Source organism: Styela clava, chromosome 5, assembly GCF_964204865.1.
Source record: "Styela clava chromosome 5, kaStyClav1.hap1.2, whole genome shotgun sequence".
Taxonomy (NCBI): domain Eukaryota; kingdom Metazoa; phylum Chordata; class Ascidiacea; order Stolidobranchia; family Styelidae; genus Styela; species Styela clava.
In genome coordinates, this window is record NC_135254.1 from 9,644,180 (window position 1) to 9,668,549 (window position 24,370).

Sequence of the window (24,370 nt, forward strand, 5' to 3'; positions counted from 1 at the left end):
GTCAGTAACTATTCGTTGTTTTAATGGCCCACAGGTTGACTAGGCCGCAATGAAAAGAAGCATCATACAATTGCGGGAAACTTTATAATGTTTGACAGAAATATTGAGATCAGCAGAATAGTATTTTTTCTCCCATAATATTAATTATACTGAAATAAAAATAAATAAATTTTTGCACAATAAGAATTCAAATGTATGACATTCAATATATATATAGCTTGTTGGTAGGGTAAATTTTAAGGGTTAATTATGGATGTTTAGAAATTAACAATTGTCACGAGTGATTGTTGCAAAAAACGAGGTAACTAAATATGAAGTGCAAAAAAAACAGTTTGTATAATTAAAATAAACGATTGGAATCAACTGTTTTGAATTTAAAACGAGGGTGCTATTGTTTTGCTCTTATTGTTTAGTAAATGTTTATTTAATGTAACAACATAAATAGTCATTCTTGGAACAATATGGACGAGAATTCTCCTAAAAATAATTTTGGAATAGACGATTTTATTGCCTTTGCAGGTGAGATTACTACAATGACTCTTAAATATTGTAATCATTTTGTATCCAACATTTATTTTGGGTACTCCCGTAATATATGTGGCAAGGTTAGGGTTAGGCCATAATTTTATCCGATTTTTTCAAAATTCTAGTTCTATTACGAGTTCGGGGGCTGTCTGTGTAGACAAGTGAATATACCCCCTTCGGTCTCTTTATACAACTTGGTGTAAGGTAGGCAAACAAAATTAGGTACCTTCAAAATTAGTTACCTCATATTGATACACACACTTCTGAAGCGCCATATTTTGTATGCAATAGTTTATATTTGAAACCGCATACCCGAGTCGATGCATACCTTAAACCCACAACAGTATTCTATTCTATCCTTCTGTAATATACAACGACAATTCTTCTAATTTTTTGTTACACAGTCGTGCTCCTGGCATCGTGTATCATTGGTATCTATTTTGCATACAAGGATAGAAAAGATTCTTCAATGAGTACTTACTTCTTCGGAGGAAAGCAAATGCACCCGGTATGAAAGATATAAAGACAAAAACGACTTAAATAATTTATTTAGTCAGTTAGATCTACTTCGATTTCGATTACCGCAAACCTACTTTGCCCGAAATTTATTGCACTGAGACACCAAAATCATTACTCAGCAGCTATCTCTTAGAAAATGATTTTTATGCTGAATTTGATGTTGAAAGAGTGTTTGCACACATGCGATGAAATTTGCGGTCTTTGTGTATTTTTTTGAAATACGCGGACAGAACGAACTTACTTTGATTTCATGTCGGTATTTAAATACCAAGAACGTTTGCACTGACAATGCAAGTGACAGCAAACTATGATAAATATATCATTTGAATTGAAATTTAAAAAGCTAAGTTTCTATCATTTTCTTCAGGTGGCTGTCGGATTGTCTATGGCTGTAACATTTCAGTCATCAATTGCAGTTATAGCCGAACCAACAGAGGCATACATTGTAGGAAATGTTGCAATTTGGTATCCTATTACTAGCTTTTTAGCTTTTACTCTCTCATTTTTTTACTTCATGCCGGCATTTTATACAATGGACCACGGCACTATATTTGAGGTAATTTTATTTTATAAAATAGAACATATTATATGTATCCTAAAATTTTACATATTTTTTGAAGAGCATGATAATCTAATATTCATATTTTATTCCCCATTCTTCGCTTGGACCACGAGTTTCACGCCATTGTTCCGGACAAATATTTGGGCATGTAGACAAATAGAAGCCACTTAATTGATAGCAAATTTTTAAAAGTGAATTCTTATTTGCATCGGGGCAGTTGCTGAGTAACAATGCCAATGCATGCGTGCTTTCGAGTTCGTTCAAATGTCAACCAAAATGTTTCAGACTTGTTAAATGACCTCAATTACTTTAGAAATATATATATTGCTTTTTTCTATGCTTACTGATAAGTGTGAAGAATTATATGATATACAGAATTCGAATATTCACTTATTTTCAGTATCTCCAAATACGATTCAATACATATGTGGCAAAAATAGCGGCTATTACGAACACCATTTCAACGGTCAGTTTCCTTTGTTATTCTTTATTTTATACTGTAATTCGTTCTAGTAACCGCGTACCAATTTCCACCTATTTTTGGTAATAACTGCTATAAATGATATCAAAAATGCATCAATTGTCGATAATGAAAAGCACATTTAGCATTGATTTTGAATGCAGCAGCAATTTTATTTCAATTTTTAATAAATGATTATATATATCATTATTATTTCATTAACAATACATTCATGAAATTTTTTATTTTAGATTTTCTACATGGGACTAGTCGTATATGCACCTGCTACAGTATTAAATGCAGTAACGCCAATTTCACTGAATTGGAGCATAGTTTTGACAAGCGTGATCTGCACTTTCTATACGGCACTGGTAAGCTGTGGCGAAGCTCTGAATGTAATTAATACTGGGTGCGCCTAAATTGTCGTGTCTCCTCAAATTCACTTCATAAAACATTTGTTCTACAATAATTATCTTTCCTATCTTACAACAGTGTGAGAAGAGGTACACGTGTGTGACAATTCTAGCAACGCGGGACAAGTGTGCGACGAGTGAAACAGACCTCGATATGTGTTTATGTTTCCATAGAACTTGTAGCACTAGCAAAACAGACTTTCTTCAAACCAAAAAAAAAAAAATAATAATGTGGCACTGTATTTGTATATTGGTCCCTCGTGTTTGTGATCGAGGGGTTAGTAGTCATACATATACCGATAATGGCGCTCCAGAAGTGTATATGTAACAAAACGAAGGTAACTAATTTTGTTTGGCCACTTTACATCGAGTTGTGTAAAGGGAATGAAACCTATGGGCAGGGGGGATATTCACGTGGCTAACACAGACAGTCCCCGAACTCGTAATAGAACTAAAATAGGGAAAATATGAATAAAAGTATGGTTCAACCCTAACCTGGTACATATACTACGGAAGTACCCCGGTAATACTAGTATTCTATTACTAACTTTTCCTCCATATTTCAATTGATATTGCTCAGTTTACCTGGCCAGTGTGTTCACATTAACACATTCGACAAATGTTGACAACCCTGTTTTGTGATATAACAATGGTCATATTTCGTTCAAGGGTGGAATGAAAGCTGTTATGTGGACTGATGTGTTTCAATCAGGAATCATGATTATCGGAATCATTTCAGTTTTCATTCAAGGCCTAATAAAAATCGGAGGATTTGGTTCCTTATTTGAAGCACTTGAGAGAGGAGAACGATATACTGCTGGCAGGTACGTTGCAATTATAAAATTGTCTGTTATTATTTAGATATACTCACCAGAGGGTTTAGTAAATAAACTTCATTTGTAAGTTGCAACGATTTGTATCTTTATTTAAGATGATCACTATAGCGATAACGCGGTAATCATTGTTCTTTTATTTTTGTATTACATTATCATTGTTGATTCAATTCATATTTATTTCATGCCAAGTCAACCATGTTTATATTCTTCATTTAATTTCCCACGCATGAGAAATATCAAGTCCACGAATCGCAAACATAGCTATAACGAAAACCTAATATATTACAGGTTTGATTACGGCCTTATCTCTCGTATTTCTCCTCTAGCGTTGCTTCTGGGAGGAGTTGGACAAAAATTAAATAGTCAAGGTTTATCACAACAAATAGTGCAACGGTATCAATCTTGCAAGTCGTTGCGGCATGCCCAATAGTATGTATTTTGATTTAAAGATCAGTTTTTTTTTTCATATGAAGGTATATATTAAAACAAAGGGCGTGTCAAACTATTCTGCTGCCCAGGGAAAAGTTTCTGATAATGGAGCCTTTTGTATCTAACTTCAAAATTGGTTTGGGGGATAAACAAATTATAACGCGCAAGACACTGTCGTCATTACCAAGGAAAGCGTCGTCAACTACGCTAAATCACGCAATGACTAGACGAGCACATTGGCGGGAAAGTGCACTCAGTCATTGCTGACTCACCATCATCACAATCAGTCGCACAAGGCTAACCCTAACGTAATGACAGCTCTTACTTAACTAATAAAAACACATCGAGAAAAACACTCAATAAATCTACAGCTTGGTTCTGCTGCTCCCTACAACGTGCCATCCCTATGGCCCTACCCCGATTAGGACCAACCCGTTAACATTATAGACAATCATGACCAAATGCGTCGGATGAGACGCAGAAAATTCACCGCCGAGAACAAGCATTTTATATACCGCATATAACATTAGGTGAAAAGCCAATATTTTCTTTCGCAATCTCACGTGATAGAAGATAATGCCACAAGCTAATCTACAGTTCACAGTAGACGGAATGGATTTTCTGCATCAATATATAAACAATAATGAATATCGGGAACGTTCAATATGCTTGATTGTGTTGCGACTATGAAATTATAATCTTGAAAGATTTGTGGTCAATTAGGCTGTTGGTTCTGATTCGTAATGGAATTAAAGTATAAATATCGTATTTATAAAATCCGAAAACCATTATCTTTACAAGACAGATAGTTTACAGTTTTACAGTACTACTGTAAAAACATGTCAACATAATTTCAAATGTTCTTTTTTTTCTCTATTTTATTAAATAAAAAGGTGATAATTTCTCCCTTTTTTTACAGTGCCGCCCTGTTTTACATCGTTCCAACATCGTTGATATTCTTAATTAACGTTGGAAATGGGCTGGTGATGTATGCTTACTTTGAAGGTTGTGATCCAGTTAAGTCAGGGGAGATTGAGGAAATTGATCAAGGAGTTCCGTACATGACATTAAAATTGTTTGCAGATATTCCTGCCATGTCGGGAATTTTTGTGGCTGCTGTTTTTAGTGGATCTTTGAGGTTTTCCATTTCAATTTTCAAATCAGAAATCTTTTGGTTATACATTCAGTCCAAGCCAACACTAAATTTTGGGTGTAATTGAATAGCAAATATTTGTCCCAGTCATTTAAAAAAGTTATTTTTATTATTTATATCTATAATACGTATTACTTTTCAATTTGGCGTCGTTGATTTCAATCGTATCATGAAAAACCGTTCGCGCTATTTCAGGGGTGTTCGACCGGGGTAAAGTTTTCAATGTCGTTTATTATTTTCTGTGTTCTTGTCTCTTGGCAAAACAAAAATCTTCTTGAGAAGCTAGTCATAAGCATGCTATAAGTTGAAGTTTTGAAAAATTGCCCTCTAACTCATATTATCAAATCAAGTCAAATCGGAGTTTTTTATCACAAAGTATCAAAGTTTACGGTTGGACTGAGTTATTTATTTTAGCTGAGGCATACCTCGTTTCATCCACCTATCGTCAGGCACATAAGCAGATTTCATTCAACTGTGATAGATAAGTCAGAATGGATGAAAATATAATATATATATATCATATTTACAGCACAATATCTTCCGGTATTAACTCTTTTTCAATGGTGATTGTAGAAGATTTCATTTCTCCGTGTTCCGAGAAAGTTGCAAATTCCGATACAATGAAGATTATACTTGGAAAAATATTTGGTAACAGTTATGACTTCATATATTAGAAATATCCTGGTAGAGCCCCACCTCGTGGAATCTGAGAATTAAAAAGAAGAAGGCGTGTAAAATAAAGCATCGTACTACATACAAAACGTTTTGAAACACTGAAAAATATTTTTCTGAGGTTGGATTTTATCTGAAAATTGCCACACAATTTTGAATCAAATTTGTTCTATTACTTTTGAAATTCGTTGCTTATTTTCTCGCTTGTACTCAAATCCGAACCAAAACTCTACCAAACAGCCGTCCCGGATTGGAACGTATTGCGTCATAATAGTTACCAGAAAGTTCGATTCTAACTTAGCTGTGGAGATTATATTTTTGGAATCTTTTTTATAGTTGTTGTTCTGGGCATTATGCTTATGCTCGTTGCCTTCGCAGCATCACTGTCAGAATCCAATATTGTACCACTGCTGTTCAGCTTTAGTGCCCTGACAAATGGGCCAATCATCGGCACTTTCATCCTGGGCTTCTTTTTTCCTTGGGCTAATTCAGTGGTAAGAATGATTTTACTTTCGGTTGTAATTAAATTATTATATATATAGTCCAGAACATCAAGTTACCTGAGTGTGAATTGGTATCATTCGTACCAAACATGATATTAACTGTATTCACTAGGTTCTGCATGAAATTAATTTGAGCATATTGTGCTTTTATTTATTTTCAACTTTATGTGGTAAAACAATCCATACGTCACTCATTGAAAATTTGAAGACCGCATTTTCTCAATATTTTTCTCATTTTATTGCAGCATGAATAGCACTATTACCACAAATGTTACTAACTCTATTTATGCAACATGTCAGAAACTATCGTTGATACGTACTGTAGTTTATTGCGCTTATTTAAATACATTTCGACGTGTGAAATATTAGATCATCACTAAACTTTCCGACTACCACGGGCAACTTTCAGCCATATTCTTTTTTATAATGGGGAATAAAATATCACACAAGATATTAAGGAAGAATCTCGTGCAATTTTCAAATGTCCGTAATGGCAATTTCAGACATTTTATCGTCCGGGAGTCGATTTTTCATCAAAATTATATTGAGATTTTCTCGTCAACGCCTCGAAGACGAATTTTGCTTTCAAGTGAGAAGCGGAATTAAAATAATATTTATGACAAAGTTAGAACTTAGTCAAATATTTCAAAATGCAAAAATTGTAAGAGCTGGACATCGACTGCACACTTATGTTATCTTATTTAACAGGGTGCAACTGTCGGATTCGTAATCAGTTTATTGCTTGGGACTTTTCTGTTTGTCGGGAGCAGATTTTTGAGGATTCCGTACCAATTCAATATTCCACCGACTTCTACTGACATGTGCCGAATTACAAATGCGTCATTAACCACAACTTCTTATATGTCAAACTACACTATAACGCCAATTGCAACAATGTCAACACCATATGATGACGGGTAAGATGATGTTGATAAGTAGTTCAGATTGAGTGTTTGTTAATTGTATCTTTGAAAAATTGGGAGAAGCCTATATGGTCACATACACTCCTCAAAAATGATGTAGGTGGAAATAGACATATGCAATAAAAGAATTGATTTTGTTTAAAATAATGAAGTCAATTCCCAACAATCTTTAAATATGATCTGATATCATTTGTTTGTTTTTTAAAATGAAACTTACAGGAATAAAAGTGCAGCAGTACGACTTACCGGTAGGTGCTCGCCACTAATATATTCTGGTAATAATTAGTTTAGAAGATCTCGTGTGCTGCAAAGCCACACAATTAGATTCGAAATTCACGATGCAAACGGACTTTATTAAATAGTGTAAAATCCACGCTTAAAGCAGATAAAATAAGAGCAACAAAACACGGTCCTAACTTAGCGACAGCAAAGAAAAGAGAGCGAACGCTGGGAACCGCATCACAGTTCACATAAGCAGTGGTGGTTGGAGTCAAGTAACAGGATTTGACTATCGGGCGAATTAGGGCTCAGACTCCACACACCAGTGCATTAGCAATAACTAGACAAGAAATCTAAATAAAATACAAAACAATAAAAAATAGGACAATTCCAGTCCCGTCACAAAAGTTCAAATACTTAATTTTAATATTCACCAAAAAACAATTTTAACATCTTTATATATATTATCATAAATCTCGATCTTATTTTTCTTTCTCGTTTAGCCATTCTGTTCTTCAAGACATTTACAATATCAATTTCAACTGCTTCATATTTTTCGTGATTTTGACCGTAATTTTGGTTGGTCTCGTGACATCTTTTATCGTAGGTGAGTATCAGGCCAGGTCATAGGTCATATCGATCGGATCTCTTAACAAATTTTTAAACATGGCTTTTTTTCTACAGGGCCCAACGAGCCAAGCCAGGCGAATCCAAAATTATTTATTCCATTCATAGATAATTCATGTTTTCCCGACCGAGTGAGAAGGTTTTTCCGATTTGGAGTTCCTGAAATAAGTTCAACTCGTGAAAAATCTAATCCAAGTTTCGAAGAAGACAAATTATAAAATTGTAGGAATTCATATAATATTTGGTTTTGTGCGATCTTTTTATAATAATTGACGCGAAGACAATTGTATCCATGAAGTTCAAATTTATCTTATCACCTACATAGCGTACAGTACATCAAACGGGGAACACACAAACTAAAAGTTTTTGTTTTTAAGATCGGGTATATAAAATAGTATTACTCCACTCCAAATGATTGCATTTAATAGGAAAATACAGACGAAATGAACAGTTTTTGAGTAGCCATGGATATATCAAGTTACTGAATTAAAAAAAAAGAATCTGTTTGGGACGACTTAGCCCGCGATAAACCAGGGTTGTCCAACTTTCCAAGGGCGACATGTAGTTTACGAATGATTGCGCGGACCACTTCATGGTATGGTCATGGTAGCTATGTTCTAGTTTTCACTACACCGACTACAGGTTAACGAAAAAACAAACAAAACCCTTACACCAAAATTATAAGAACAATGAAAATACTAGAATACAATAAAGTTGAACGTTTTAACCACACATGAATATTTTAATGTGAAGTATGGCACTGCTTTTATCCTACAAGTTTGTCAATATTCGGTGCGATGGACGATGTAGTCATGCGAAGCGAATTTTTCATGACTGTCGGAAATCAGTGATCTCACAGGGGATTTGAAATGGTTCAATTGTGAAAAAACTTGCTCGTAGAAGTAAGTGCTTTCAAATATTGAGGTCGTGAAATCTGTCTCTTCTAGCTGCACAGAAAAAAAAGACAGGAAAACAGATTGAAATACATGGCAGACGATAAAAATAGATTCAAATATCTCTCTTTAGCAATAACGCCTGAAAAGAGAGTTAAGCTTTCAATTGCTGGGCGGTGCTTCTCGCGCGTTTGAACGACGAGGAATAATTTTTTTCTAGAGGATTCAATAGTGGCTCAGATTTGTGAAAGACATCGGGCTTCGAATAATACCGCGCGGGCTACTCGGAAACCTTCGGCGGGCCACATGTGGCCTGCGGGCCACGATTTGGACGACCCCGGGCAGCAGAAAAGTTTGGCACGCTCCTGGTATATAGGCAAATATAAAAAGACAAATTAAACTAAAACACACGGATAATAAAATCCGTGACACAAGTAACGGACGTTATCGTCGAGCAGAAAGGTATGGATTGATGAGATAAAATAGAGAGCAACTAAACCTCAAACAGCCATAACGGCAGTCAGGCAAAAAAAATATGGTGCAAGCGGGGTTGCAGGGGTGATCACGATCAGTTAAGAATCGTGAAAGTTAAAATTTTTAACTTAAAAATACATCAATCGATTCTGTGTCTCTGACCAAGTATACCCTTGTACACAAGCATGGGATAATACAAACAAATAAAGCAACCTCGAAGCATTGTAAAAAAAAGTAATATTTACCGGTATATCCTGTCCAATCCCTTGCTAACATGTAGATTGTAGACTAACAAATGACAGCGGGTAGAAGAAAGTCGTGTGTGTAAATACCAGTGCGCACCAATTATTATCTTTTTTGTTTACAAACGCTCAGATGCTTCTTTCGTAGTAGTATATATTTACGCTTCTATTCGTGCCTGTTTGCATGGCTTCATGTAAATAACTATCACGTGCTTCAGGTTTAGAGTATGTTACAACGTAAGCATATGGTGGACTAACGCACTTCCCATTTATTCACAATTAGAAGAAATTGGAATTCTTCCATCCAAATGACAAAACTAACATTTAAAGCTGATCCCAATTGATTGCATCCCAATTGATTAAATGACGCCAATATATACCTTTTATATAATATATATATATAGAATTATCTATCAGTAATAGTTCGAATCGAATCTCCTTCTTTATATAGTGCTATAATTTATTTTCACACATATATATCACACTTATAATATCATGTTCAATTATAACTTTTTTCTCATTCGGTATTCACTAGAACCGGATATTTAATTTTCACAACAACTGAAACACCGATCACATAATTTATTAGTAGGCTTACCATACGTCCCGCTTTGGGCGGGACAGTCCCGCCGTCCCGACAAGTCAGCCAAAAGTCCCACTTTGGCGTTCAGCCATCCAGCATAATGCACGAACATTACCAATTAGCATGTTTCCGTTGCTGTGCAGGGCATCGCTAGCCCACTTACTGGAGGTGAATGCGTTATTCTGTTTGTTTCGTTGTTTTCCGTAACTTATCAGATGTAAAATCAATACTAATTAGTCCTGTTCTGAAGTTTACGTAAATATAACATTGAACAACGTCTTTTTGAAGAAGGTGTTATCTACAAAAAAGCATGCTTGGGCGGGCGAATAAGTAAATCCTTAATGCTTGAAAAGGGCTGACTATTAAATTATTCTTTCTTTCCTTTGCTGTACATAAAAAATCTAAATTCGAATTATTTGTATCGTTAACGTCAATTTCTTTCTATTTTTCGAATTTAACCGTATATTTGAACAGAGAATGTAAGGTTACAAAATCACAGCTAAGGGGTCGTTGTGTTTGGAGGTGTCACGCTTTGAAGTCACGAAAATATGGTAAACCTATTTATTGGTATACCCGGTACGGTACGTTAACTTTTTAGATAAGTATTGGAACCAATATTATAATTTGAGGCCGTTATTCAGTGGGTTATCTAATGAGCAAACCGCAAGATGAAAATCAGTTTGCCGTTTTTACTGATGGTATTTTAAAACAAATGTTGTACGCGATTTTTTTGATACGGCCGCGTCATTTCTTGTTGCTTATTGGAAACCTCTTGTCAGCTTGTTGATCATAAATTGGCACCAAATGTACCGTATACCTTTATTAACGTATATACCGTACGGTACCGTAAATCTTAATACTGTAATACAGAAATACCCTGAAATTTTACTTTTGGCTCCATGTTCTGATGTTGTTACAGTGTTAGTTGACACTCCCTAAACAATGTTAGGCCATGCTGTAATGGGTCTTACCTTTGGGCCTGCAGCGGAATTATCTGAATGAAGTTAGATTTTTGTATGACTGTGTGAGAATAGTCTTTGTCCAGTCCTTTGTCTTTCAGTCTTTGTCCAGTCATCAGCATAAGTTACGGTACCGGTACCATACCTGTACCGTACCGGTACTTGATAAAAACACAATATGCAAATAACATCAGTCAGTACCTACAAATTTATTTTGACTCCATAGCCATCAAGTCCATGCTTCCGAAAACAAAAGACTAACTAATCCCATACCCGACATGGAATGGTACCAGTAACCGGACGAGAGGCTGAAAGAAAAAAAAAATAATTGATAAAAACAAAAGCAATAAAACTGATTACAGAATTACAGAATTAATAAAGCGAACAAAACGATAGGGTTTAAAACGTACAGATTTTAGATTGAAAGATGTTGTCAACAGAAGTGGCACATGTTCGCTCACCCAAAAGTATTAGGTTAATTGAAAACACACTTTGTGAATTAGCCTATTTTGTATTTCATTTAATGCTAATTGTCGTTTTCTATAGGCTACATTCTCTTTGATCAAGCTGTAAACATGCATTCGGTGTTGGGTTTACTCAGCATATTTGCTTGTTCTTTAATTCATTGTAATAGGATTGCAATAAAGCAAAATATTTTGAGTCCTCCATTGACCAACAAGCCATTTGTCGTCACATGGAATGTTGCTAGTGAACAATGCGAAGAAATATACGGTGTTCCTCTCGACTTGAGTGATTTTGACATTGTTCATAATCCAGATAAAAGTTGGAGAGGTACCACATTGACCATATTTTATGCAGACCAACTTGGATTATTTCCATACTATGATTCTGAGGGGAATGCCGTTAATGGAGGTCTTCCACAGCTTGCAGACTTATATGCACATTTGAAAAAAGCAGCAGAGGATATAATATCATCAATACCTGAACATGATTTCCAAGGATTGGCGGTAATTGATTGGGAAGCGTGGCGACCACTTTGGGTCCTTGAGGGATGGGGTGCAGGCTTGATATATCAGAATAAATCAGTTGAAAAAGTGCAGAAAGATCATCCAGATTGGACTCGAGATAAAATCTTAGCACAAGCCAAACTGGAGTATGAATCTGGAACTAAATCGATAATGGAGTTTACTCTGGCTTTGGGAAAATTGTTGAGGCCAAAAGCTCTGTGGGGATTTTATTTATACCCTGATTGCGCCAACTATAATAAAAATGGAACGAAAGACAGTTTCAAATGTACCGATCAAGTTCTCAAGCGTAATGACCAGATTCAGTGGGTATTCGACGACAGCAATGCACTATATCCATCTGTGTATTTAGGTGAATGGTTCAGTAATCACACATCTGCTATATATTATGTCGCTTATCGAATATTAGAAGCTATGAGAGTTGATTCCGATAGGCCCAGTGATTTCAGTATTCCTGTCTTTGCATACCATTTATTGACTTACAGGAAAGTACCAGAGTTTGTCAGCTTATTTGATCTGAGAGATTCTATAGGTGTCGCATCTTTGCTTGGATCATCAGGGATGGTTATTTGGGCAGATCACAATGTTGCCAATTCTGTAGAAAGGTGTCAAAATTTGTCCAATTATATTTCTACAACATTGGGACCATACGTCAAAGCAACATCGGATGCTGCTACATTGTGCAGTTATGATTACTGTAGTGGGCATGGGCGTTGTGTATTGTCTCATTTTCCTGATGCAAACAGCATGATGCCATCCTATCTGACAGTTGCTGAAGCTACTGATGAGATGGTCAGAATTAAAGAGTTTGGTAGTAAAGTCATAGATTTGCTTCAAGTTGGCAGTGCGTCTTCTAAGTATTCAACCATTTGTCAGTGCTACAATGGCTGGACTGGAAAATCCTGCCAGACTTTAAAGTTTTAAAAACCATTCGTATATGATTAGGATTGCATATTGTTAGTTAACATTGTCATTTTTTGCAGTATCAATTTTAGACTATGCATACTAAAACGTGCAATTTTCAGTGATTATTTTTGTTAGAGTTGGATTTTCTGTAGAATCCTGTCATGCAAATTTTATGGTTAGTCTTGCTAAGTAAGTCATGGTGACAATAAATTTCATACAATAGCGCTCAAGAAATTGACCCGTATTTTATGCTAGACTCTCCATTGTTCCCATTTCCTTTGTCTAGTCGATTAACAACTAAAGTTTAAACAAATGATCTCTACATATGTAATTTACAAATTTATTACCCTTTTTGTACCTAATCTTTTGGTGTCTTGGTCCCACCCAGCGTTTTTGGCAAGTTTATGTCCCGAACAAATCTTTACCTGTTTCGTGAGATTTATTGTGAAAATTAGACTTATACCCAATCTCCATCCTTCCTATAAAGGTTTTGAATAGACTGACATTTTCTTGTTGAAAAGCCCAGTGACCTGAGAATTAAATTTATTCGAAAACATTTCACATAATTCATTGAAATTGTTCAACTCAATGCAGATTATTTTTTATTGTTTTGTTTTATAATATCTTACTTTCCTTGAACTAATGTTAAGAATTTGTTTCATAATATGTTCCAAAATCTTGTTTTGTGTATTATGAAGATTTAAGTTGTGAAGTTATTGATATTCCAGCTTGTAATAACTTGATAAATACTTGCCAATTGCTTTCTTTATAAAATGCAGCAGAACTGTCCATATTACACATGAATGAAATTATTTTGAATTCATTATATCTTTAAACGTCCAGTACTATATTGACTTTTGTAGCTATTACAGAATCAAGCCCATTTCTATTGAATTGTTTTTTTAATAGGAATTATATTGTCATGGAAATTTTGTCATCATTTTTTTTCTCCAAACTTTAAAAATTGGTATTTTCTCTTTGCTTTATTTTCGATCTGTGTTTATGCGAGTTTAAAGATTATCATAATCAATATAAACATTGCAATCCAATGATTGATTAGGTTTGTTTTTTATTTTCTTGATCAGTGATTGTTGCAATTTTTCCAATTTCCAATCCTCCATCCAGTCGAGATGATTGATGAATTTTATCTTTCTTGTTAGTCAATTTGTTTGAAAGAACAGTTTAGTTGCTTTTAATCACTAAAATTTCAATTCATGTAACATGTGGATTCAATGTATTGGCCATGCAAACGCCATTGGTTTTTATCAGTGCTGGCCGTCACCCGTTTTGAAAAATCCAAGTGAATCGAATCATCTGTAGATTGATTCTGATTGATTCTGACTAATCTCCAGAGATATTTGTCTTGTAACCGAAAGAAAATTTCGTGTTAGTCTTAGTAACAGAAATCAATTTGTTGGAATACGATTCATCACGTCGATTAAGGTTGTAATTAAAATTCGCTAACATTAATTCGAAATGATGTGCCATTAAAATTCGCTAACATTAATTCGATGATGTGCCGAGGTGAATGTCGAGACAAGAGCATAGGGTGTTTATATTTCCCGGGGGTGAAACCACGGCATATCACATGGACTATTGCCAATGTCGGGTGGAGAAATAGCCGGTTTTTCTATTTACATAGTGATTATTTGCTGGTGTTTATGCAACTCAAAAGGGCTGGGACTCCATTCTGAATTGACCCTCGATTCGCGCCTCGAGATTTGTGGGCAACACTGTGTATTCTAATTCATACCTGTATTGTTACTTATCGATTTTAATCGGTGAGTATGTTGATAGGTATTTGTATATCTGTTAGATGCACGCGATATCTCAAGAAAGCGAGATTGAATCTGCTCCAGATTTTGCATGTGCATTCATTATATCTCGGACCAAAAGCGTATTGATTTTGGGCGAAATATGCCGTATAATTAGCGAGTTATTAATTAATTAGTGATGGGACACAAGGTGTCACTATGGAGTAAGAGCGCTGTTTTGGGGATCCCCTAACTTTCGGTGATGGTAATTAATAATTATCAACTCTCTCCACCTCGGGAAAAGTATTTCTTCGTATCGGGGCTTCCCTTATATTTAAATCTACTAATGAACACATGTGTGACTTGGCACACAGCGAGGTTTCGTTTGCCTTTCCTTATATCAGGTGCTTGCAACATAACTTTGGTTTCCGGGTATTTGTTTCACTTTATTATAGCTTTCAAACATTTTAAGTTATTCTCAATTATATATATATGGTTCCATTACATTTGAACTCACGTACATTTGAACCCATGACAATTGCACCTGCATACTATTGCACTTATGGATTTTTTTGTTGTACGAATATTTGAACCCATACCAAACCTAACCCATGGGTTTTAGCACCCGCATATAAATTGAACCCGCGGATATACACATGGGTTCAAATGTACGTTGGTTCTAATGTACGGTCACCTATATATATATATATATATATAAATTCAAAAATAATTTAAAGAAAACCCATTATAAAAGAAGTAAACTCATAAATATTCTTGTCAAAGCTAAACTATCGAGGTAGTTTTTGAGATAGATATTCATTTGTTTGTTTTCCTACAAAGAAACAATCAATCACACTGAAAAGTATCTCGAAAAAATATTGTTCTAGTATTGAGTGTGTGGCCCATTTCAGTCACAACTCGAAAAGTAATCGTCAATAATATTGCTTTATTCCAATGTGAAAATCTTGCCTACTAGTCATGATATTATTTCATTCTATCGGATAAATAAAGAGATATTGTATATATGTGCATGAGGATTCAGAAATTTTATAAAAAAAATGATATATATTAGAAATTCTACAGTAACTCGTTGGTCATGACATTTTGACACTTGTTTGAAACGCGTAAAATATACAAATTTTTGAAATGAATTTACAAATAACCGAAATGAAGAATGTTACGCAATATTTTTACGAAATTGAAACCTATGATACCGCGGCCGCGTTTAACCTTCGCTTCATTGCAATTTTTTCTCGGATCTTCTGCTTGATTTTCTGGAGAAAAAAAAAACAGACAGAAATCATACATATTTATTGTGTTAACATAAGCATAAACTAGCTGAGCAGTGAGGTTGAAAAAAATTACTGGGATAGCTTTCAATGATTTATTTCTTCCAAAATAATGTTGTGTTGATTTTCGCATGCCGATTGAATATTATCTAAAACAGGGGTGTGCAACCTTTAATACAGGAAGGCTAGATACAAATAACTGGGTAAAACCGCGGGCCGCACCTTCATTTAGTCTTGGCTTTAGTTGCAGGCACAAAAATTTTGGTTGTTGATCATATAACATGCATTGTTCGCTTCGCACAAGCTAGCTCTTAGGACAATGTAACGTCATATGCATAGATAATAAATTGGACTCAGGTATGGGCTTTACAAGGCAAAGGGATTGTAATTTCTCGCACGTACCAGATTAAAAAACATTAAAAACTCGTTTCGCGGTCACACTCCAATCAAAATTGTCGTTTCTCCGTGGGCCTCACAATTTTTTCTCGTGGGCCGCATTTGGCCCGCCGGCCGCAAGTTGCACAATGCACACCTTGTTCCAAAATATACTAATGCAATATTTGAAGTATCGACGGGGAACAGCCCTAGTATTGCAATAAGGTAATCGTACTAACAGCGTCGTTACTCTGAATCAAATAGGCATTAAATTATTCTAAAATTTAATTCAAATATAAGCAACTCACCTCCCCATTCATTGTAACATTGTAAGTCATGAGTTCTCGAAGTCTATCAAATTCCAAATTTGTATATTTTAGATCAATTGTGTTGTAAGTGTCAGATGAATATACATGAAAATCCGTGAATCTTTTATCATCGGGAATGCTTTGTAGAACTAAAATATACGATCATATAATACGTTGAAGTTATGTCTGAAATTATACTGGTTCAAATGTACGACGTTTGACAAGCAAACCATGGAAAAAGGGCATAGGCTACAATAATCTTGAAGCAGATAAGAAGAACTAACCATCCGCGTTTCTGGGAATGTAATCGCGAACTTTCCAAAATTTCCTAGTTGACATCAAGAACCAAAACACAAGTGGGCATTCTGGGTCGTTTGGATCTTCAAAAATGTAGAATTCCTTCGTATCTTGTTTCTTAATTTTCTTCAAGTCAATCGGTGGAAATTTATATCCGCCCTTCTTCGCTAATCGTATTGAAGCCTCTAAAGTCTGTAATGAACAAAAAAAAATTATATTTATAATCTATTGTCACGATACTTAAGTTTTATATTTCCAAAGTCCAAGTTTTACTCACTCCGAAACCGACATCAGCGTCATATGAAGTAAGGTCAGCGATGAATAGAATATCGTTTCTGCGTTGCGGTCTCAAAGCTGCATCAATGGCGACGTTGCATAAAATTCCTGAGAAAAGTGAAACAATTGCATGCGCGGACATAACTACAGTGAATGCCGACAGCCGATCTCTTAAAATTTTATATGCAGACCAGAATTTTTTATTCTTTCAACAACTTCACGTGAATTGAGAATTGATTCGCTTTTTAAGACTGTTTTATTTGTGACCTCCTAATTGCCAACCCGAAAAATTATTGATAAAAAAAATGCGAAAAAGTGTAAGTTTACAAACACATGGATACGCACCAATTCCTGAGTTATATAGTTTATTATTAGTTTTGTAGAAAGAAGAAAATTAAACTAACCGCCATCAACAAGATCCAAAATCTCTTCGTCTTCTTCAAAGCCGTCAACGATTTCTGTGCAAAAGACAATCACAATTTGGTTACATTTAATATTTCGTTGTATTCAAAAATATGAATTCATTCTCTAAATATGGAGAGTAACTCAAAAATAGTAAACTGTAAACTAATGGTCTATTCTACATACAAACGACATAAATGGAATTGAATCAAATGTAATATTGGATATTGAAGTGCTATCGTTGAAATGGAAATGTATGACGGCGGTGTGGCGCATCGTGCTAAGCGTTAGGAATACGTCCGCCACCGCACCTCTGATAAATCTGCGTCGCAGGTTCGAATCCCATACGGGGATATTTATGTGTGAGAGGATTGCTGGACTCCCAAGGTAGTTCACCTAACCGCTGGTCGGTTACGGCTTCCTCTACCATCAAGTCCATACATCCGAAAACAAACAACTGACACCCGACATTGAGTGATAACCGGACGAGTGGCCGTGGTTCGCCATATGAGTAAGCCGTCTTATCGGCTTTCATCCGGGATAGATATGTAAATACTATCCTATAAAAAGACAAGCATGTTTACCTCCTGAATCACCAGCCTTCGGATTAATTCGAAATCGTTTCATATTTTCAAATCCCCTTGCAACGTTTAAAATTTTCCCGGTTCTTTCGATTATCCTGTTTCGACCAATAAACTGGGGCAAAGAGCTGGTAAAGAAATATATAAATCAGTCAATTAATCCGGCGTGCAAATGATATATAAAATGTGTGGTAATTGAATTCATTGTTTTACCTCAACCATGCTTTCAATTCTTCCCATTTGGACTTTGCTTCCGATGATGTTGAAGAATCGATTCCTATTGTTTCTGATACGTCGTCAAGAAAATTTTCCAGCACTGTGAAAACAAGATTTTACTTTTTTGTTTGAGTTTGAGACCCTAATGCAATTATAATAAACATGCGCCGTACTCAACTTGTCAAAATAGTTGAAAGTATAAGTTAACAAGGCCAAATTCGGAAGTTTTGAGCGATTGGTATGGCCATCTTGGCAACATCATATGAAACCTCTTGCTTGGTGAATGTAAACTGCATGACTTAGCTTTATTTTGAAAGGGCATTATGAATAATAATTGACAGGACATCCGTTACCGGTATGAAATGACAGCAAAGACTGAGAATACTGTACAACATTCAGCGATGTGTTTGGAATTTTAAAGATTATATTGAAACTTGATAACGTAATTCACGTTTGTTCAATGTGCGTCATTTCCCTCTTTTGTCTATTACTGATTGAAAAAAATAAGACATGCCAAATTTGGTGAGCCCTGTTAAGTATTAATTCTACTTTATATTACGCGTCATACGATACAGAACGTTATAACGTGATTGGCATCATAAAACTTGGTTCAGGTCGGTTTATTTTCGGATTATCAGGGAATCATCAAGTACCTCACTGTAAACTTAATATTACTCAGTGGATATTCCCCAATCTATAAGCTATTACACTGATAAATGACTATGAAAGCTATATATTAGTATTGCAATCTCACTGTTGTCCATATCTTCGTAGGATTCAAGTCCCAAAATCCGGTTTAAGCGGAGTCCGAAAGCGCTCCCTAATGTTCCTATGATGAAAGATAAATCCGGCTCCGGCAAGTTTCTTTCCATTACACCGGAATAGAATTCGCTGTTCAATCTTTGCATATTAATATTCATTCCATATTGTGGAAACTCACATTCGTAAGCAGAAAACGTACAGTCCGCTGGAATTATTGAACAACATTAATTTCATGTTTTTCTCGTTGGCTGCAGGAATGGAAAAAATATTTATCGTTTCATGCATACCTCTATATGTTTTGACATCCAGAAAATCTTGCACTTGACTTGTGTTTAGTATTGGATACGGAACCTCAGCTGTTTCGACGTAATTTCTTATGTCAGAGAGTTTGTATTTTGAATACTGTAAGATAATAGAATTGTATATAATCTACCATACTACTTCATAATAATTTTGTAACGGGTGGTATGACAACTTGTTGGTGCCAGTGTGTTTGGCATTTTTACCAACGGTGATGCTCACTAGCATTAGATACTATATATTGCAACAAATTAATTAACTGTACAAGCTGTACAAAAGCGGTAGTGCGACTTATAGCAATTGCAACTGAGCTAAGTATCCATAAAATATTTAATTACTTTTTATACATAGTAAGAAAGGACAAAAGAGTTCGTGGAAGGGAGAGGGGGGGGGGTGTTTAACGGAAAATGTTTCAGATCAGTGTGTTTCCCAAGTCGTTATGAATGGAGGATTAATATCATAAACCCAAACCTCTTTTCCTATGACTTTGTTTGTGGCGCATATTCCATAATAATCAACGAACGTAAAAGGTTGGCCCACTTTCGTCTTTTTCTTGTACATATTTCTGAGAAAAACAGATCAAAATATACTTTTCGCTAACTACTTTTTGATGTAGTTCATTATAAACAAATTTTCAAAATCTAGAAACTGAATCCATACTGAATAGGTCCGTGATAAATTATTTAAAATCTTATTGCAAAGAATCTCACGTTGAATAACAACATTGTTCAAAAAATATAAATATATTGAAGGATACCCGTTCTGAGAAAAAAGTTTATACGACCAATTAATCTAGCACTCTTGAATTCTTGATTAAATAAGTTTTACTTACAGGCCTTTTATCATGTTGGGTAGTTTTATCATTTCCCAGTAGCCAGAAGTTTGAAATGATTCTCTCAGCCACGAATGATAACTTTCCATTTTATTCTCTTCAAATGCTTGTCTCGTATAAAGACCAGTAAAATACCTGGTGACAGTGATTTATAGGAAATTAAAATATGTATTCGTTTTCAAGCAACAGTTTATGTTTCAAAAGTCAGTTGTCAAGGAATTTTTTGTGAATGGCAGCGTTGAACGTACGTCATTAATCTGAATACCGTACTGTTTCAAATTCAACTAGCCTTTTAAAAGAGTAAAAATTACCAAGCAGAGCCAGATGTTCCAAATGCATAGGTCATACAGTCCTGTAATCCAATTTCATTCAAACCATCCATGACACCACACATTGCCGTCATTGCGCGAATTCCACCCCCTGACCCCACAATTGACATAATGGGAGTCTGCAAAAACAAGCCATTCATCGATTTATTATTATCCAGAATAAGTATGTTACGCTTATCAAAGAACCTCATCATGATATGTGCCATACCTCAAATATATTCTGTGGGCTCCCATGTCCTAGCGCCTGTTGCATTGCCGCCATGACCCTGGGGACGCGTTTTCTTCGAAATTCCATTTCCTTGTCGTTCAGGGCAAGAGAGAGTCGGATATGTGATCTTTGAATAACATAAGGAATAAAAACTTGGTTCATTGAAATTGCTAATAAACTGACTTTGTTGACTTGATTATGTTGAATACAGGGCAGGTTTAGTAAATGTAGTGCAACAACATATACCCGTTTATAGCTGATTGGAGAAATTTTTATATATAATTAGTTAACATAACTTACTTTTGTTTCTTTGTAATCTTTACTTTTATTTTGCCAGCCTGTTAAATAAATAATAAATTTATATCAGTAACAATTATTAAATTCAACAATAAATATTCACTAAACCGGCAAGCAAGCCATAGTTTAACAGTTTTTGTGACAAAATATTTACAAGATGTTTAATATTGATGAGTCGATCGCGTGATTACAATAAGGTTACTAGTCTAGATGGACGTGAAAGCAGTTTGGCATTAAATTCATTCCAAATTATCGACGATGTTGGTAAAGGAAGCACCAACTTTCAACGACGAGGTTTCCAAAAATCCTCCTGTTTTTCCACACGAGATTTAAAACTGCAACATTAGGAAGGGTAATCAGAAGAGCGATGGCAAATGACTGATGTGCGCTGAATCGGACATTTTGTTACATATATACCACTAGTTTCAACATACTTTGCCAAAAGAAATTTCATCTTCGAAGTTTTGTCCAACTTTTAATGTCCTCGGATTGAATTCAGCTTCGCCAATACACACGTGAGAGTTGTACCAATCTTCAACAAACAGACGAAACTGAAAAAGAAAATTTGAATTTAACATTGCCTTGCAAATGGAAATCTTCATCGTTTTAGGTTTTTTATCATTTTTTGCGCGAATACAGGATTTTTACAATTTATAAATAAAACTTTTTTGCTATATATAATGATTTATTGGAAATTTCTGAGAACGAAAACTCTGAAAAACTGATTTGGTAACGGGAATGATTGTGGTACAACAACGTCAAATAAGTGCTCAAAGTTTTCATTGTAGACGTTTTATGAAGACTTGTTTGGACGACGCGATTTCGATAATACAATCATATCGGTTGTCGATTAACTTTTATTTTAAATAAAAAATGTCTTATTTTTCTCAAATCTCACATTTTTGCATTAGAGGCGGGGGCTTTGCAAAAAAGATTACCCATTCTTGATACCTAATACTAAGAGAGAATTACCAACTATATCAGTTGTATATATATATACACATTATCCTTTCTCGTACCTTCAACACATCGTCATGCTCTTGCTCATCTGGCAATACGAATCTAAATTTTTCATTCCAAACTGGAAATACGGTATCAATTATTGAATCTGTTTGAAATTTCTTTTTTCCTTTTGCTGTTTTAAATTCGACTTCGATTTGCGGATTTGGGAGATCAACTGTAGGCAAAATAAAACTAAATTTATAAATCCCAGCAGTCATTAAGCTTTATATCAAAAACATTTATTAAAACTTCAATTGAAAATTGTTAAATCGGGCAAATTTGTCGCAATGGGAATATTCGCTCTTGACAAAGTGGTGAAATTTGTTAAATCGTCATTTTCAGTTTCACACAGCTTTTCTTTCACATTGATTCGAGACCTAAATATGCCTGCGTGTCAAATACCCCAGTTGTGCAAATATATGAAATAAGTTACTTTATAGCAGATAAAAATATACCGAATGTTATTAGAATTAGACAAACGTTTCAATAAAGCTCTTTACTTAATTCTTAAGATAGACTAGAAGTAATTAATTGGAATGTAATTCTATAAATTTTTCTTTTTTTTTCAAGTTGAAAAATGGTGACAGAAAAATATATGAAACACAACAAATAAATTTAGTATAAGTAATGGAACAAACCTCACTCCAACAAATTACAGAGAAAATGTTATATTCGAATACAAATAAGTATAATTATAAATATTGGAATAGAATCACTTACCATGGTCTAAAATACTGTTTCTGTTAATGTCCGACCCGCTGATGATATTTATTTTCAACACAATTGGCCATTTATGTACGATCTAAAACAAAGTATGTTCAATACTTGTATCACGAATAAATATATTATAACGATGTCCAAAATATGACATATTTCCAAAATAGTGGAAAGTCCCTGATATTAGACGTATAACATATCTTCAGGCGATGATGCGTGGGACTACTTATGAACAAATTTTTAAATTGTGCAAAATAGCACTTTAATTGGTGCTCCCGAAGTATGTGAACCAAGATGGTGGACACCGGAAATTAGTATGTGTACCAGGTTAGGGTTAGGCCATAATTTCAGGTAAAAATACTACGGGAGTCACTTCGCTAGTCCCCGAACTCATAATTGAACTAAATAAAGGAAAATTGGAATAAAATTAAGGCCTAACCGTAACCTGATACACATACTACGTTCCAATATCCGTCATCTTGGTTCACATACTTCGGGAGTACCCTTTAATGTTACCTAATTTCATTATACTGAAAATACCGATGGGAATATTTATTTGTGAAATTTTTTAAAGGAGAGACTTAACTAGTAATCCAAAGTACTTACAGGTATCTCATTTTCACCAAAACTGTCGTTCCACTTTGAATCCCATTGTGCCCATTTTAAATTGTCATCATTCATTTTTTTCTTGATGAATCGTAATTTATAAAATATTTTATAAAATTGTAAAAAATATTTCCTAATAATATACAATAAAAAGCCTATGATGAGGATATTTTTGCATATGTAAGTCGTATTTCGACTGTAAATCATCAGGTATAGCAGATTCGCGGGAGCTCCAGAAGTATATGCATCAAGATGGCGCACATCCTGAAGAACATAGTATGTGTACCAGGTTAGGGTTCAGGTTGTGCGCCATCTTGGTGCACATACTTCGGGAACGCCGATTCGCGTGTCCGACTAACATCAATGAAGTCCCGACTTCCAACGATCCTAACTCTTATTTATATACCGAAGAAGCATTCCGACTGCAAGTCACCAGGTATATATAGCGACTCCGACTGACATCAACGAAGTCCCGACCCTCACCGACCCTTCTTGCTACTTATATACCGAAGTAGGCATTATAACCAGGTTTTTCAAGTAGAGTCATAATCTGAATATATATTAAGTTTTCTGCTTCAGAAAAATGCGTAGCGTGTGCTTATTATGACTCAGTTTCGCTGCCCAGATTATTTTGTATTGTGACGTCAACACGTACTGAGTAAAACATTTTTCATTGCGAATACTTGGGTTTTACAAAGCAACAACGTTATCACGAATTAAGTATGAATTATTATAATATAGAGACAATCTGCTGTATAATCAGTGATACCCATCATATTTAATTCTTTTTTTTAATTTTAAAACCCCCCTCAAAAAAAAACATTTTGCTTGGGTAAAAATATTTACAAGGCATGGACGGTATGATAATTTATTCAATATGCAGTTTTTTTTAATAAAAAAGAAATTTTCTGTATAATCAATCTGTTACCCATACT

General features: G+C 34.9%; 3 protein-coding genes across 3 annotated transcripts; 2 read left to right on the forward strand and 1 right to left on the reverse strand.

The window, feature by feature from the left end:
- Nucleotides 1–408: 408 nt before the first annotated feature.
- LOC120344902 (sodium-coupled monocarboxylate transporter 2-like) lies at nucleotides 409–8,130 on the forward strand. Its single transcript, XM_039414224.2, has 13 exons — nucleotides 409–519; nucleotides 930–1,033; nucleotides 1,412–1,600; nucleotides 2,007–2,072; nucleotides 2,318–2,437; nucleotides 3,149–3,303; nucleotides 3,604–3,744; nucleotides 4,664–4,882; nucleotides 5,427–5,545; nucleotides 5,906–6,063; nucleotides 6,781–6,989; nucleotides 7,718–7,821; nucleotides 7,899–8,130. Exons 1-13 carry the CDS (start codon nucleotides 462–464, stop codon nucleotides 8,057–8,059), a joined length of 1,803 nt encoding a protein of 600 aa, XP_039270158.2. The 5' UTR covers nucleotides 409–461; the 3' UTR covers nucleotides 8,060–8,130.
- Nucleotides 8,131–11,498: 3,368 nt separating this feature from the next.
- On the forward strand, nucleotides 11,499–14,354 carry LOC120344917 (hyaluronidase-1-like). The gene has a single exon (XM_039414244.2). It carries the CDS (start codon nucleotides 11,568–11,570, stop codon nucleotides 12,900–12,902), a length of 1,335 nt encoding a protein of 444 aa, XP_039270178.2. The 5' UTR covers nucleotides 11,499–11,567; the 3' UTR covers nucleotides 12,903–14,354.
- Nucleotides 14,355–15,304: 950 nt separating this feature from the next.
- On the reverse strand, nucleotides 15,305–23,625 carry LOC120344570 (cytosolic phospholipase A2-like). Its single transcript, XM_039413853.2, has 18 exons — nucleotides 23,436–23,625; nucleotides 22,833–22,914; nucleotides 22,130–22,287; nucleotides 21,545–21,661; nucleotides 21,114–21,151; nucleotides 20,814–20,940; nucleotides 20,588–20,724; nucleotides 20,277–20,411; nucleotides 19,916–20,009; nucleotides 19,432–19,546; nucleotides 19,137–19,349; nucleotides 18,380–18,482; nucleotides 18,170–18,294; nucleotides 17,588–17,641; nucleotides 17,185–17,291; nucleotides 16,895–17,099; nucleotides 16,611–16,759; nucleotides 15,305–15,912 (listed from the first exon to the last, which is right to left on the reverse strand). Exons 1-18 carry the CDS (start codon nucleotides 23,508–23,510, stop codon nucleotides 15,844–15,846), a joined length of 2,103 nt encoding a protein of 700 aa, XP_039269787.2. The 5' UTR covers nucleotides 23,511–23,625; the 3' UTR covers nucleotides 15,305–15,843.
- Between the last annotated feature and the right edge of the window lie 745 nt (nucleotides 23,626–24,370).